This window comes from Oncorhynchus mykiss, chromosome 13, assembly GCF_013265735.2.
Source record: "Oncorhynchus mykiss isolate Arlee chromosome 13, USDA_OmykA_1.1, whole genome shotgun sequence".
Taxonomy (NCBI): Eukaryota; Metazoa; Chordata; class Actinopteri; order Salmoniformes; family Salmonidae; genus Oncorhynchus; species Oncorhynchus mykiss.
Genome location: NC_048577.1, coordinates 19,291,686 through 19,308,883, shown reverse-complemented (window position 1 = coordinate 19,308,883; position 17,198 = coordinate 19,291,686). Strand labels below are relative to the sequence as shown.

Sequence of the window (17,198 nt, the reverse complement as noted above, 5' to 3'; positions counted from 1 at the left end):
ATGAGAAAGTCTTAAGTAGCATTGCTGTGGTTTCCACACGTTGCTTTATACTTGGTAGACCAAAATAGTTGCAACATTGTCTAAATCTCTTTATGAAAAAACATTCTCCTTCCCTAAAGAAAAAGCATATTCTTACCTCAGAAAGTTCTTACTTTAGTCATTGTAGATGTCAGTGTGCCGCCGTAGACTCTCTGACCTGTCATCAGGGATCTGTGGGCTCAGGCCTTATATTTACTAGCTCACTAAGGTGGATACAGCGTTGTACACAGGAGGATAATACGACTCACATCGAGACACAGTCATTTATCACCTCATCTATTTTTACCTCTATTCTCACTCTCCCTCCCTTCTTTTAACGAGTGAACCTCCTCACAGACACACAGACAGACCTCCTGTCCTCTATGGATTACCACAGTCTCTTAGTGAGTGTGGACTTGCGTTATCGGACATTGGCATGGCATTTGAAAGGCTATTAGTGTCCTGTCGAACCATTAGTCATCGCTCAAGTCACCGTGGGGTAGGAAGTCTGCGAGCCTGGTCGTGACACGCATGGCTAACAGGGCTCCATTTGAGCCAGACGCTGACCTTTCCGCCGAGACGTTTGGCGACGGGAGAGATGATGTCTGGCGACGGGAGAGATGTCTGGGTAATTGACAGTCTGGAGAAGATATCCTTCTCCTAGATCCACCTCATTCTGCTACTGATGGTAATACTGATATATTGGCGCTGATTGGATGCAAGACAAATATACTGCCTTCTGATTGGATGAAGTACTAACATATCGGCGCTTATTGATTAAAAGACTAATGTTAGCACTGGTTGGCACTGATTGGAAAAAATGCTGATATATAGGCACTGATTGGATGAGATGTTAATACATTGGCACGGATTGGACCAAATTATAAGACTGATATATTGGTTCTGCCAAGCTCCATTTGTTGGTACCAACAGTGAATCGATCTGAATCTATCCCGCAAATGAGCTTGAATGGAGCTTTTAGCTTTGAACTGTGCAACTTTGAAAGTTGGTGTATTACAACAAATAGCATGCGTGCGCACACACACACACACACACACACTGAAAAAAACAACACTCCCCTCATCTCCTATTGTATGGTGCTTGGAAAGCTCCTCTCCTTGAGATATGAAAAGCACTGTTCTGTTCTGCAGAATTGACTCCCTATGTCGAAATCGTGCCTGACGCACATTCTTGTACCCCATCAGTGTCTGAGACAGCCAGCAGCTGTCAAAACACAACCTTTTGCTACGTCGACTTAACTTGGAGTGTGAAGTTTGTGTCAGATCTGGTCTGGTGAACAGAGCCAAGTTCTTACAAACTGCCCAAACTGCCCAGCTTTCCACAGACAATAATAGCCTCTACGTTCCATTCATACCACCCAACATATTTTCTTTCTGTTGTCTTATGGTTTGGATGAGACATCTTTACGTTGTCTTGTGGTTTGGATGAGACATCTTTACGTTGTCTTATGGTTTGGATGAGACATCTTTACGTTGTCTTGTGGTCTGGATGAGACATCTTTACGTTGTCTTATGGTTTGGATCACACCTACGGCGGAGGGATTGGAGTCAGATATTAGTGCAAGATGGGACACATTGACACGCATCATGTTCCCATTGACAGCAAGACTACCTTCCATCATTTTTTCGGTGTCACCCAATCTTGTCTGTAGGACTGTCTGGGGTGACTCTCTGGACCCAGTTGCCAGTCACAGCCATGACCCTTCAACCCTGGCTGTCAGGTCCTAGCCACGCCCCTTTTGTCCCCTTCCCAGCCCACTTGCAAGCTGCTGTCTGCACTCAAGCTGGACTAGTCTCCTAGACGACAACGAGGAGAGAGTTAGCGCCATGTTTCTCACTGGTCTTTGGAGGTACAGATCAACTCGTGGTTTTCTAAAGCCAGCCAATGGGAGTAGTGATGTAATCTAGCATTAGTGTTGCCTCAGCTGTAGATTGCGATGTTTGTGTGTGGTGTATATGTGTGTGTGTGTGTGTGTGTGTGTGTGTGTGAGAGAGAGAGACTCGGATTAGGCAGATATCACACAAGAAGGGCCCCTTGCCGGTGTCAAGGTCACACTTAGAAACCCTGAATTAGCATTCGAATGGCAGTAGAGCCACAGTGTGTGTGTCTGAGTGTGTATGATTGTGTGCGTGGGCGTGTGCGTGCATGTGTGAAGAGACGTAGAATATGGGGCTTGAAGCCCCCCCCCTCTTTAGTCATGGACCACCCTACCCCCTGCCTCACACCATCCCTTTTCATCTTTCCCGAAAACCTTTGAGTCACAGGATCGTCCCATTTCCCAGCTGTCAGCTGACCCCTTTAACACCCCAACCTACAGAGTCAAACCCCTAACAGTGGTGTATGGGCCTAAGAGAACTATATACTGAACAAAAATATAAGCGCAACGTGCAACAATTTCAAAGATTTTAGTGAGTTACAAGTTCATCTAAGGAAATCAGTACATTTAAATAAATACATTAGGCCCTAATCTATGGATTTCACGACTGGGAATACAGATATGCATCTGTTGGTCACAGAAACCTTAAACAAAAAAAAAAGGAAAGGGGGTGTGGATCAGAAAACCAGTCACTGTCTGGTGTGACCACCACCTCATGCAGCACAACACATCATTACCCCACTGCCACCATGAGGCACTCTGTTCACAAATGTTGACATCAGCAAACCTCTCGCCCACATGAGGCCACACGCGTGGTCTGCGGTTGTGAGGCCGGTTGGACATACTCTAAAGCACCGTTGGAGGAGGCTTATGGTAGAGATATTAACAATAAATTCTCTGGCAACAGCTCTGATGCATATTCCTGCAGTCAGCATGCCAATTGTACTCTCCCTCAACTTGAGATATTTGTGGCATTGTGTTGTGTTTCAAAACTGCACATTTTAGAGTGGCCTGTTATTGCCCCTAGCACAAGGTGCACCTGTGTAATGATCATTATGTTTAATCAGCTTCTAGATATGCCACACCTGTCAGGTGGATGGATTATCTTGACGAAGGAGAAATGCTCACTAACAGCGATGTAAACAAATTTGTTCACGAAATTTGAGAGAAATAAGCTTTTTTCCTACGTAAAGAGCATTTCTGGGATCTTTAATTTCAGCTCATAAAACATGGGACCAACACTTTTCATGTTGCATTTATATTTTTGTTCAGTGTACATCTGCCGCTCACTTAGATCACTCACTCCGTGTGTGTGTGTCTCCGTGAGTGATCTAATAGTAAATGTAGCCAAGTGAAGAGTGCTGTTGGAACCCACACACTTTTCTCCATCTCTCTCAGGGAATCAGATCCTATCAGTCTCCATGACTGGAGAAAGCGATCATTACAATCACATCCCTTACCAGGAGAGATGGGATACTGAGAGTGTGTGTGTGTGTGTGTGAATGCATACGTGGGTGGGTGTGAGTGTGTGTGTCTGAATGCATGCGTGGGTGGGTGTGTGTGTGAATGCGTGTGTGTACGTGTGTGTGTGTGTGAGAGAGAGAGAGAATAACAGCCCTGAGACACTCCTGTCCTTCCCAGTGTTGCTCTGTAATTAGCAGAGAGAGAAACAAGCTTCTCCCCCACCAGTCTAGTAGCTTTTAATTAGACCAGCTAATTGGATCATGTCAAGGGAGCACTCTACCTTTGTGTGTGTGTGTGAACTCATGTGTGTGTGTGTGAACTCGTTTGTTCATGTGTGTGTTTGTGTGTGTGAACTTGTTTGTTTGTGTGTGTGTGGCTCCCAGTCCCATGACCCTGCAGCATGTTCAGCTGCCTGCCCCTCACCAGTTCTTCATCTATCATGATGTTGATCCATGGCATAATGAACATGTGTATTAATGGCCCACTGCAGCTGACACTTCTAGGCTGTGTCTCAAACGGCACCATATTCCCTATATAGTGCACTACTTTTGACAGGGGTGGACTGGGATGCAGAAATTGTCCCTGGCAACAAACCGGCCCATTTTGTTCCCTTGAGGCCCCAGAGGGCCAATCCGCCCCTGACTTTTGACCACGACCTATAGGGCTCCTGTCAAATGTAGTGCACTACATAAGGAATAGGGTACCGTTATGGAGACTAAGGGCCTACAGATAAATATATTCCCTATAAGTTAATGCGTTTCTAATTCTGTATGACCTTACTGTGTAGGTGTTATCCTACGGCAGTATAATTAATTGCATGCCTTGAGTGATTGAGCTGGTGAGGCCGATCGAGGGTCACATAAAGCATTCCGATCTCTTATCGTTTCATGTAGCTACTGTAGACGATGTCATTAAGTTGAAGCCCATAGGATAGGGTAGAACCCTCCTCTAGAATAGAACGTAGATCATATGCTTCTTCAGCTTTTGTAAAGCTGGATAGAGAAGACATTTAGACTTTGTCGGTTGTTGGTGTCTTGTGAAACTTTCACAAGCCTTGAGCTAACAGCTGGCCTAATCACCGGTTGAAGGTCCTCACCCATCAGAGTACAGGAAGCCCCCAAAGGGAGCATAGATTCACTAATGGCCTCCCTCAGCTCCACAGCAGTCTTTTGGCATCTCTATGGGGGGACATTCAGTGCCGTAACACCGCAGTTCTGTGAATTGTGAACCCCTGCTCTCAGGGTAATGCGTGTTATTGCACCCTACTGTCATTATTCAACTTCCCTGAATAGACTATGTAAAATTGTGAACTTATTCCGGTGTTTTTGTGATGGACATAGAAACGGGGACGATAAAACGGGAATTACCGAACATACGGATCATTACGATAAGTTAGGATTATGATAAGATAGTTTGCTATTATGGGTGATTTTGTTTATGGGACAATTGATGGCTACAGTCATGAAGCTAGTAGCAATAGTTTTAAAGGATAGTAAAATAAACTGTGGTGCACATTGTTATAAACTTATCGTTCTACTCAACGTTATCGCGTCAATTCAGCCAATTTATCGCAATATAGATTTTGGTCCATGGTGGTTTTTCCCTGGTTCAGGACGTTATGAATTTGAACCATTTGAGTAAGATATCCACCCACAGGTGTCGTGCTTCATGGAGACACCAGACATGGTAGTTCACAAAAGAGAGGATTTAAGATTTTTTGTTTTTGCCTAAATATCAACTAACCACATACCAATTTGAGAGCAACCAGGAGCACAAAACTGAGTTGTCAGTTGTCTTTTCCTATTGAAAATCACTATCCTACATCATTACCCAACATTATCCTACACTCCAGTTAACCGCTCTCCTTTGAGGTGGTGGTCACTGTTCCAGAAAATGCCTCATGGGGGCAGGGCAGGGGGCCTGTTGGACAGTGACCCATGTTAGTTCAGGTCAGAGGTCACTAGATGAGTGGAGCAGCTTCCTCGGGGTGAGGTTAGGGATAAGGGATGTGGTAGAGTCGTTATATCAGGGTTGACTGGTTTACAATCACTCCAACGTGTCTGTAGCTGCTTGAACACTCTACTGTTTATTACGGTGGCTGGAGGGCTAACAGAATCACATTTCCCACGTGCTGGATGGATTCATCTGTTTGATTAATATTAGAAAGATGTTAGATCTAAATAGGTTGGGGGAAGGACCTTGTGGTCGGCTCATACAGAGGGAAAAAGGTTGCTCAAAATCAGACTTGAACCAATGATATTTCAGACTGTTCCTGTGGGCTGTTAGGCTTGGTGGACTCCCTAAACTCTCCATGGCTGCTGCCTCAAGCTTCTTAATATGCAGCATTATGAAAATGAGGCTAAAGGCCCAGCCTAGTGTTGTCCCCAATCTTCTCTTCTCTCTTCTCTTGCCTTCCCTTCCCCTCCCTCCTCTTCTGCCATCTCCTCTCCTCTACTTTCCTCTCCTCTCCTCAGCCCTTGAAACTAGGCTATGGAGTAGCCCAACTGGCAGGATTACTGGATGTGTTCCCTCGTGCGTGTGTATGTCTCAAATAAAGGCCTTTGTCTGCATAATACTCTATCATTGGTTGGGGGAAACAATCTGTTGGGTTTGTCTCACACCCCAAACCCCTTTATTGTGCCCAAAACAACCCCCATGGTCAGGAGGAAGTAGTAGCAAGTCCTGGTTTAGCTTATATTACATTTTGTGTGGAGATTGACATTTTAATATGGACAGCACAACATAATGATATGTCCCTGTGTGTGTATGCCACGGTGATAGAGTTGAGCAGGTACCCACACTCAAACCGTAAAGATGAAAACCCAAGGAGCCTGGATGTAATTCCATGCTCAAAATAATTCCAAATGTACCAGCGCAAAGTGCAAGAAGTGCTAAACAAAAAAGAACACACGTTTCAGCGTCTGTCATCATCAGTGCTGTTCCTGTATTCTAATGTGTCTGTCATCATCAGTGCTGTTCCTGTATTCTAATGTGTCTGTCATCAGTGCTGTTCCTGTATTCTAATGTCTGTCATCATCAGTGCTGTTCCCGTATTCTAATGTGTCTGTCATCATCCGTGCTGTTCCTGTATTCTAATGTGTCTGTCATCATCAGTGCTGTTCCTGTATTCTAATGTGTCTGTCATCAGTGCTGTTCCTGTATTCTAATGTGTCTGTCATCATCAGTGCTGTTCCTGTATTCTAATGTGTCTGTCATCATCAGTGCTGTTCCCGTATTCTAATGTGCCTGTCATCATCAGTGCTGTTCCCGTATTCTAATGTGTCTTTCCTATGTCTTATGTGAAGCCCTCAGAAGGACGAGGGGAAACAGGGTCTTCTTGGGGGAAAGGGATTGGGTAAACCGTGCATGAAATTTCCGTTAGGCCCCCATTGTTAAGGAGGGGTTCCCCACATCACACTCGTCCCTTCATGCCAGTGAGCCTGTTGACTGCAGAGTGTGAACTGGAGTATGAAGGGCTGGATGTGGAGCTGGTGTGTGGGAATGTGTATGTGTGGGTCTTAGTGACAGTGTGTAGGCATGTGAGAGAGGGTGTGTGTTAGTATCAGTTTGAGAGAGAGTTGTAGGAGTGTGTGTCTAAGAGAGGTGGGGGTCTGGGATCTGAATGTAGGCTAAAATGGGGTATGGGGCTGGGTTGTATTGTGGGGGGTGAGAACAGGGGGTTTAGGGGGTGGGGGTTCAGTATGGGACTGTAATCCGTCAGAGGGGTAAACAAGCTCCCATTCTGGACCAGACAGTCTGGTAGATACAGACAGAGAGCAGTGGGACTGGACTAGACACAGACAGACCGTAGTCTCTTATGACACTATTAACTGGCAAACACACGTGAGATATGGTTCTGGGTTCTGGGATTACACAAACCACAGATATGACAAGATGTCCCCTGCAGAAACTGGAAGACATCCTGCAGGAGAAGGTCAGTTTGGTTCACTTTCCCTTTCAGGGAGGGTGTGTGTGTGTGTGTGTGTGTGTGTGAGAGAGAAACTTGGAGGTTGAGGTTGTATCACCTAATCCTGATGCCTGACCTCGTTTTCCCAGTATATGGATATTTTATCAAGAAAGAGTCAACGTGGCCGATTTCACCGTATTTATTTAGCACTGACGCAGTCTTTATAGTTATCAATGATCACTTCACCAAAATGCTCCAAACGCATTGCCGCATCTTTAAACAATGACTTTTGGAATCACCATAAAAAAGGACTCTGAGAGTCAACTGTCATCGCTGTTGTTTTACTGAAGAGCAGAATGGAACATCCCTTTACCCCCACCTATTGCCATAGGAATATAATCAAATCCCTTTGTATGTATCACATGCCCCCCAAGAACAAGTGGTGTACAGTGAATTGCTTGCTTACGAAACCTTTCCCAACGATGCAGAGTTTAAACATGTAATTGTCATATTTGAGGTAGATATGTACATGAAGGCAGGGTAAAGTGACTAGACATCAGGATAGATGATAATAATAAGGTATTTGAGGTAGATATGTACATGAAGGCAGGGTAGAGTGACTAGACATCAGGATAGATGATAATAATAAGGTATTTGAGGTAGATATGTACATGAAGGCAGGGTAAAGTGACTAGGCATCAGGATAGATTATAATAATAAGGTATTTGAGGTAGATATGTACATGAAGGCAGGGTAAAGTGACTAGGCATCAGGATAGATAATAATAATAAGGTATTTGAGGTAGATATGTACATGAAGGCAGGGTAAAGTGACTAGGCATCAGGATAGATGATAATAATAAGGTATTTGAGGTAGATATGTACGTGAAGGCAGGGTAAAGTAACTAGGCATCAGGATAGATTATAATAATAAGGTATTTGAGGTAGATATGTACATGAAGGCAGGGTAAAGTGACTAGGCATCAGGATAGATAATAATAAGAGTAAAACAAAGAACAGAGTGGCAGCGGCAAATGATGAGTGTAAAAGTGTGTGCTTGTGTGTGTACAGCATGTGTGTTTGTATTGTGTCGATATGGATGTGTGTGTGCGTATGTTTGAATGTGTGAGGGATTTATGCGGGAGTGACAGTGTAGTGTGAGTGTGTATATGAAGTCTAGTGAGTGTGTATATAAAGTCTAGTGAGTGTGTATATAAAGTCTAGTGAGTGTGTATATGGTGTGTGTGTATATAAAGTCTAGTGAGTGTGTGTATATAAAGTCTAGTGAGTGTGTGTGTATATAAAGTCTAGTGAGTGTGTGTATATAAAGTCTAGTGAGTGTGTGTATATGGTGTGTGTGTATATAAAGTCTAGTGAGTATGTATATGGTGTGTATATAAAGTCTAGTGAGTGTGTATATAAAGTCTAGTGAGTGTGTATATAGTCTAGTGAGTGTGTATATAAAGTCTAGTGAGTGTGTGTATATAAAGTCTAGTGTGTGTGTATATAAAGTCTAGTGAGTGTGTATATAAAGTCTAGTGAGTGTGTATATAAAGTCTAGTGAGTGTGTGTATATAAAGTCTAGTGAGTGTGTGTATATAAAGTCTAGTGAGTGTGTATATGGTGTGTGTATATAAAGTCTAGTGAGTGTGTATATAAAGTCTAGTGAGTGTGTGTATATAAAGTCTAGTGAGTGTGTGTATATAAAGTCTAGTGAGTGTGTATATAAAGTCTAGTGAGTGTGTATATAAAGTCTAGTGAGTGTGTATATGGTGTGTGTGTATATAACGTCTAGTGAGTATGTATATGGTGTGTATATAAAGTCTAGTGAGTGTGTATATAAAGTCTAGTGAGTGTGTGTATATAAAGTCTAGTGAGTGTGTGTATATGGTGTGTGTGTATATAACGTCTAATGAGTATGTATATGGTGTGTATATAAAGTCTAGTGAGTGTGTATATAAAGTCTAGTGAGTGTGTATATAAAGTCTAGTGAGTATGTATATGGTGTGTATATAAAGTCTAGTGAGTGTGTATATAAAGTCTAGTGAGTGTGTATATAGTCTAGTGAGTGTGTATATAAAGTCTAGTGAGTGTGTATATAAAGTCTAGTGAGTGTGTGTATATAAAGTCTAGTGAGTGTGTATATGGTGTGTGTACAGTGCCTTGCGAAAGTATTCGGCCCCCTTGAACTTTGCGACCTTTTGCCACATTTCAGGCTTCAAACATAAAGATATAAAACTGTATTTTTTTGTGAAGAATCAACAACAAGTGGGACACAATCATGAAGTGAAACGACATTTATTGGATATTTCAAACTTTTTTAACAAATCAAAAACTGAAAAATTGGGCGTGCAAAATTATTCAGCCCCTTTACTTTCAGTGCAGCAAACTCTCTCCAGAAGTTCAGTGAGGATCTCTGAATGATCCAATGTTGACCTAAATGACTAATGATGATAAATACAATCCACCTGTGTGTAATCAAGTCTCCGTATAAATGCACCTGCACTGTGATAGTCTCAGAGGTCCGTTAAAAGCGCAGAGAGCATCATGAAGAACAAGGAACACACCAGGCAGGTCCGAGATACTGTTGTGAAGAAGTTTAAAGCCGGATTTGGATACAAAAAGATTTCCCTAGCTTTAAACATCCCAAGGAGCACTGTGCAAGCGATAATATTGAAATGGAAGGAGTATCAGACCACTGCAAATCTACCAAGACCTGGCCGTCCCTCTAAACTTTCAGTTCATACAAGGAGAAGACTGATCAGAGATGCAGCCAAGAGGCCCATGATCACTCTGGATGAACTGCAGAGATCTACAGCTGAGGTGGGAGACTCTGTCCATAGGACAACAATCAGTCGTATATTGCACAAATCTGGCCTTTATGGAAGAGTGGCAAGAAGAAAGTCATTTCTTAAAGATATCCATAAAAAGTGTTGTTTAAAGTTTGCCACAAGCCACCTGGGAGACACACCAAACATGTGGAAGAAGGTGCTCTGGTCAGATGAACCAGAATTGAACTTTTTGGCAACAATGCAAAACGTTATGTTTGGCGTAAAAGCAACACAGCTGAACACACCATCCCCACTGTCAAACATGGTGGTGGCCACATCATGGTTTGGGCCTGCTTTTCTTCAGCAGGGACAGGGAAGATGGTTAAAATTGATGGGAAGATGGATGGAGCCAAATACAGGACCATTCTGGAAAAGACCTGAGACTGGGACGGAGATTTGTCTTCCAACAAGACAATGATCCAAAACATAAAGCAAAATCTACAATGGAATGGTTCAAAAATAAACATATCCAGGTGTTAGAATGGCCAAGTCAAAGTCCAGACCTGAATCCAATCGAGAATCTGTGGAAAGAACTGAAAACTGCTGTTCACAAATGCTTTCCATCCAACCTCACTGAGCTCGAGCTGTTTTGCAAGGAGGAATGGGAAAAAATTTCAGTCTCTCGATGTGCAAAACTGATAGAGACATACCCCAAGCGACTTACAGCTGTAATCGCAGCAAAAGGTGGCGCTACAAAGTATTAACTTAAGGGGGCTGAATAATTTTGCACGCCCAATTTTTCAGTTTTTGATTTGTTAAAAAAGTTTGAAATATCCAATATATGTCATTCCACTTCATGATTGTGTCCCACTTGTGGTTGATTCTTCACAAAAAAATACAGTTTTATATCTTTATGTTTGAAGCCTGAAATGTGGCAAAAGGTCGCAAAGTTCAAGGGGGCCGAATACTTTCGCAAGGCACTGTATATAAAGTCTAGTGAGTGTGTATATAAAGTCTAGTGAGTGTGTATATAAAGTCTAGTGAGTGTGTATATAAAGTCTAGTGAGTGTGTATATAAAGTCTAGTGAGTATGTATATGGTGTGTATATAAAGTCTAGTGAGTGTGTATATAAAGTCTAGTGAGTGTGTGTATATAAAGTCTAGTGAGTGTGTATATGGTGTGTATATAAAGTCTAGTGAGTGTGTATATGGTGGGTATATAAAGTTTAGTGAGTGTGTATATGGTGTGTATATAAAGTCTAGTGAGTGTATATAAAGTCTAGTGAGTGTGTATATGGTGTGTGTATAAAGTCTAGTGAGTGTGTATATGGTGTGTATATAAAGTCTAGTGAGTGTGTATATAAAGTCTAGTGAGTGTGTGTATATAGTCTAGTGAGTGTATATAAAGTCTAGTGAGTGTATAGATGGTGTGTATATAAAGTCTAGTGAGTGTGTATATGGTGTGTATATAAAGTCTAGTGAGTGTGTATATGGCGTGTGTGTATATAAAGTCTAGTGAGTGTGTATATGGTGTGTGTATATAAAGTCTAGTGAGTGTGTATATAAAGTCTAGTGAGTGTGTATATAAAGTCTAGTGAGTGTGTATATACAGTCTAGTGAGTGTGTATATACAGTCTAGTGAGTGTGTATATACAGTCTAGTGAGTGTGTATATGGTGTGTATATAAAGTCTAGTGAGTGTGTATATAAAGTCTAGTGAGTGTGTATATACAGTCTAGTGAGTGTGTGTATATACAGTCTAGTGAGTGTGTATATGGTGTGTATATAAAGTATAGTGAGTGTGTATATGGCATGTGTGTGTATATAAAGTCTAGTGAGTGTATATGGTGTGTGTGTATATAAAGTCTAGTGAGTGTGTATATGGCGTGTATATAAAGTCTAGTGGGCGTGTATATAAAGTCTAGTGAGTGTGTATATAGTGTGTGTATATAAAGTCTAGTGAGTGTGTAAATGGCGTGTGTGTATATGGTGTGTGTGTATATAAAGTCTAGTGAGTGTGTGTATATAGTCTAGTGAGTGTGTATATGGTGTGTATATAGTCTAGGGAGTGTGTATATAAAGTCTAGTGAGTGTGTAAATGGCGTGTGTATAAAGTCTAGTGAGTGTGTATATGGTGTGTGTGTATAAAGTCTAGTGAGTGTGTATATGGTGTGTATATAGTCTAGTGAGTGTGTATAAAGTCTAGTGAGTGTGTGTATATGGCGTGTATATAAAGTCTACTGAGTGTGCATATAAAGTCTAGTGAGTGTGTGTATATAAAGTCTAGTGAGTGTGTAAATGGCGTGTGTATAAAGTCTAGTGAGTGTGTATATGGTGTGTATATAAAGTCTAGTGAGTGTGTAAATGGCGTGTGTATAAAGTCTAGTGAGTGTGTATATGGTGTGTGTGTATAAAGTCTAGTGAGTGTGTATATGGCGTGTATATAAAGTATAGTGAGTGTGTATATAAAGTCTAGTGAGTGTGTGTATATGGTGTGTGTATATAAAGTCTAGTGAGTGTGTATATGGTGTGTGTGTATAAAGTCTAGTGAGTGTGTGTATATGGTGTGTATAAAGTCTAGTGAGTGTGTGTATATGGCGTGTATATAAAGTCTAGTGAGTGTGTATATAAAGTCTAGTGAGTGTGTGTATATGGTGTGTGTATATAAAGTCTAGTGAGTGTGTAAATGGCGTGTGTATAAAGTCTAGTGGGTGTGTATATAAAGTCTAGTGAGTGTGTATATAAAGTCTAGTGAGTGTGTGTATATGGCGTGTGTATAAAGTCTAGTGAGTGTGTATATAAAGTCTAGTGAGTGTGTGTATATGGTGTGTGTGTATAAAGTCTAGTGAGTGTGTATATGGTGTGTATAAAGTCTAGTGAGTGTGTGTATATGGCGTGTATATAAAGTCTAGTGAGTGTGTATATAAAGTCTAGTGAGTGTGTGTATATGGTGTGTGTATATAAAGTCTAGTGAGTGTGTAAATGGCGTGTGTATAAAGTCTAGTGGGTGTGTATATAAAGTCTAGTGAGTGTGTATATAAAGTCTAGTGAGTGTGTAAATGGCGTGTGTATAAAGTCTAGTGAGTGTGTATATGGTGTGTGTGTATAAAGTCTAGTGAGTGTGTATATGGTGTGTATATAAAGTCTAGTGAGTGTGTATATAAAGTCTAGTGAGTGTGTAAATGGCGTGTGTATAAAGTCTAGTGAGTGTGTATATGGCGTGTATATAAAGTCTAGTGAGTGTGTATATAAAGTCTAGTGAGTGTGTGTATATGGTGTGTGTATATAAAGTCTAGTGAGTGTGTATATGGTGTGTGTGTATAAAGTCTAGTGAGTGTGTATATGGTGTGTATAAAGTCTAGTGAGTGTGTGTATATGGCGTGTATATAAAGTCTAGTGAGTGTGTATATAAAGTCTAGTGAGTGTGTGTATATGGTGTGTGTATATAAAGTCTAGTGAGTGTGTAAATGGCGTGTGTATAAAGTCTAGTGGGTGTGTATATAAAGTCTAGTGAGTGTGTGTATATGGCGTGTGTATATAAAGTCTAGTGATTGTGCGTAGGGTCAGTGCAGATAGTCAATTAATGGTACCTGAACTATCAGTCTAGTGGCTTGGGGTAGAAGCTGTCTCTTGGTCCAAGAGCCGATGTTCTGGTACCGTTTGCCGGACGGTAGTAGAGGGAACAGTCTATGACTTGGGAGGCTGGAGTCTCTGGCAATTTGTTGAGCCTTCCTCTGACTTCGCCTGATAGAGGTCCTGGATGGCAGGGAGCTCGGCCCCAGTGACGTACTGGGTTGTCTAATAAGTAGAAGGAGAATCCCCATTCAAGTCAATGGTCTGTGATGTTATTTCTATGGCCTCTGTCTTCCGTTGTGCTGCCTGCCAAACGTGGCACATGGAGAAGGCAAACAAACTGTCTGAGGCTTTGCTCAGGGCGATGGAATTAGATTCACTGCTCGTTTAGTCTGTCTCACACACACACACACTATACGCGTGACAGCTGTATTCTGACCCTATTCACAAACAACCTGACATTCAAATCAAACACAAGCGCATCCAGGAATAGAAAGAGGACTCCAATCCAGGCCATTTTGCAGGCCGTTGAACAGACACGTCTAAAGTGGCTCCATTCAATTCGTTGGAATCGCTGTCACTCATAGCAGAGAGGACGGAGGTCACGCGTAAGAACGTTTGCTCATAGAACATTTGGCGTGAGAAAAAGCGAACACCTATTTGAAGGAGATGATGGAGTCTTGACTCCAGTGTCTTTGTATTTTGACGTTATAGCTTCTATTGCGACTGTTCTCTTTGATTCACTGATGCAGACACTGTGCTGTAACCGCGTGTCGTTGGTGAGGGAGAACGCACTGAGTGAGTGAGTGAGTGTGAAGAATTCCTTGTGTGGGATGTCTGGCACTTGCTTCTGCTGAATGTGAGAGACTGTTGTGTGGGTGGAGCCAAGGACTTGTGACCCTTGGAAGTGCTTCGTGGGTAGTAGGAGAAAGGCCATGATTTAGACGACCAGGATGTCAAATAGTCAGACTTTTTATTTCAAGTGCATCGAAACGTTTCAGTACACTTGGCATTAAAATGAAACGCACAACGCTAGCTAACTTCTTTTAAAGTGTGGATATTGGCTCTTTCCTCAGCTACTGAATGTGATTCATGAAAATAATAAACGGAACAAAATGGCCGTTGGTTAGATGAGCTTTTCAGGCTCATTTTTAAATTCTTTACAAAGTAGCTCAAACTATGAAGGAAATGTTATTTTATATCTTTTTGGCTTGTTTTTTTGTTGTTGTCAGTGTTGAATGTTCAGTACAAGGCTGTACTGTGAGATTATATACGGACTTAATTTATAATTCACTTGTGATAACAACCTTTGTGTGTCTATGCGATAAGGCTTGTGTGTATGTGCATTGTGTCTTTGTAAATGTGCTTTTTGTTTGACTACATCTGTCAAGTCTTGTGTGTGTGCGCGCGCACGTGTGTGTGTGTGTGTCACTCTGCCTGCATGTGTCTATGTCCTTGTCTTTGTGTTTATCTACGGAGCTTCTAACCATACGCCTCTCCCTGTGTGCTCCAGTTCGACTCAGAGAGTTCAGGCTTCATCAGTACAGAGCGGTTCAGAGACCTGCTGGCGGCCCACGGCTCGGAGCTGGACCCTCACAAGCTGGAGGTTCTATTGGCCCTCGCCGACGGCAACGCGGACGGAAAGATCTGCTACCAGGACTTTGTCAACCTGGTGAGAGTCCCGAGTCACTTCCCGTTACCATAGTAACTGATAATAGTGATTGTATAAGCATAACATTGATTATACTCTACACCGATTGGTCATGTTGAGACGTACAGTGGAGAGGAAGTGGTCTTATGACCACCATCATCCTTCTACTCACGCAGGTCTCCATGGACATTCCACACTATTAGACAAGACAACACAGCTTGGTTTAAAGTTGCACTTTCACGCGTCGTCTAACTCCTGTTGTGTTTCACGTGAACTCTTGACCACGGACGGTGAAGTCATCTGGGGAAATAATCAGTTGCTTGGAAATGTGTAAAGTTGTGGTCGGTGGGTGGTGGGTTTGTGAAGGTTCCCCAACTCTCCCCTCTCACTTTCCCTTTCTCCTATTCTCTCTTTTGTCTTCACCGCTTCCTTCAAAGCTGTCCATTGTCTTGTACAGTGGGCTGAGAATGGGCCTGTGGGAACTTGTGAAAGGGGATCTTTTATTGGTCGGTCCAGGTCATGTGACAGGCCAAAGGTCAGGGCGAGGAACTGGGACAGAGAGGAATGGGGAGCATGTACTCAAGTTGTGTGTGTGTGTTGGGGGGGGGCGTGGCTGCGGCTGCTATTGTTACACACAAAAACCGCTCCTCACCCCCCATTGCTTTCGAGAGAGAGAGACTTGCTGTTTTTTTTTTTTTTTTTTTTTTTTGCAGGTCCAACTTTGCTCAGCTGCCTATTCCATAAAGCTGTCAGCGTGATTGGGAGGTATTGCCTAGCTCTCTCTTTTCTCTCTTTCTACTTTTCCTTCTCTCTCTTATCTCTCTCAACTTTCTTTATCTCCCTGCACCTTCTGTGCCTACCCCTCTCCTCTCTCTCTTCCTCTCGCTCCTCTCCCTGACAGCATCTCCTAGTACAGCAGTAGATTGTCCCTGGTCCCACAGTCCTTGTTGGATGAATACCAATCTCTCTCTACCCTGCTCTCTTCTTCGCCGTGGGTGAATAGATAGAACGTCACTCCCTTTCTCTCTCTTTTGATTGAAAAGAAGAGAAAAGAGGAGAGGAATCACCCCTGCACTGCAGGAAGAAAGAAGACTGTGTCTTTATGGGTTTGGGCCATGTGGGGTAGCCTAGCGAGGTGTGTGTGTGTGTCCACGTGTGTGTGTGTGTGTGTGTGTGGCATAATGTGTGTGTTTGGTATCGTTTGATCCCACTCTCTGTTTGGCTTTGGGCTGGGAGTGGCCATGGTAACCTACAGTCATCAAGAATCCCACATGGTCTCTTGACTGCAATCAAGACTCACATAATTGGAGATCTGTTCAATTCGAATGCTCATTATAGATTGAAGAATGGTGCGATTGTCAACTACTTTTAGAATCGGAGAGAGAGAGATTTGGGAATGATTGAGAGCAAGAGAGAGGGGAGGGAGAGGAATGAGAGAATGCAAGAGAGAGAGAGAAAGAGGGGGAGAGGGAGAAGAATGAGGGGAAGAGAGAGAGAGAGCGATAAAGAGAGAGGGGGCTTGTCCACATTCCATGTTCCATAGGAGGACTATGACAATTGCTAATCTCGGTAGAAGGACAACGTTGTCAGGCAGCTGCCGCCAGTACTTGGGACGAGGAGAAGAGCTCAGCGGTTGCTAGGTGATAAAGGAGGCATTCTGTTGCTGGGGCGAGGTGGGAGGATATGGCACCGTGGTTGCTGTCACGGTGGGATGAAGGATGGGGGGGGGCTCACGACTTAGGGGATCTATGACGACATACTGAGGTGTTTTAGGGAAGCCAGCAATAGTTACAAGACCTGTAAGGTTGGAATTTCAGCTAATTGAAAATAAACACTTATTTTATGGCCATGTTTCTATGACATTTCTATCGCTCACATAAGATAACTAAATCACTTATTGCAATGAAAGTCTCACTGAA

General features: G+C 42.6%; 1 protein-coding gene across 7 annotated transcripts in view; it reads left to right on the top strand.

The window, feature by feature from the left end:
- LOC110485824 (rhomboid-related protein 3) overlaps window positions 1-17,198 on the top strand; it is a 55,113-nt gene that overhangs the window by 24,085 nt on the left and 13,830 nt on the right. For 5 of the 7 annotated variants that reach the window (XM_021557014.2, XM_021557017.2, XM_036940500.1 and 2 more), the window contains one exon: window positions 15,142-15,300. In XM_021557014.2, coding sequence (XP_021412689.1) covers window positions 15,142-15,300 — 159 coding nt within the window. Of the gene's footprint in view, window positions 1-7,139; window positions 7,314-15,141; window positions 15,301-15,992; window positions 16,045-17,198 lie in introns of those variants that run through there. The other 2 variants (XM_036940502.1, XM_036940503.1) reach the window with 2 other exon arrangements.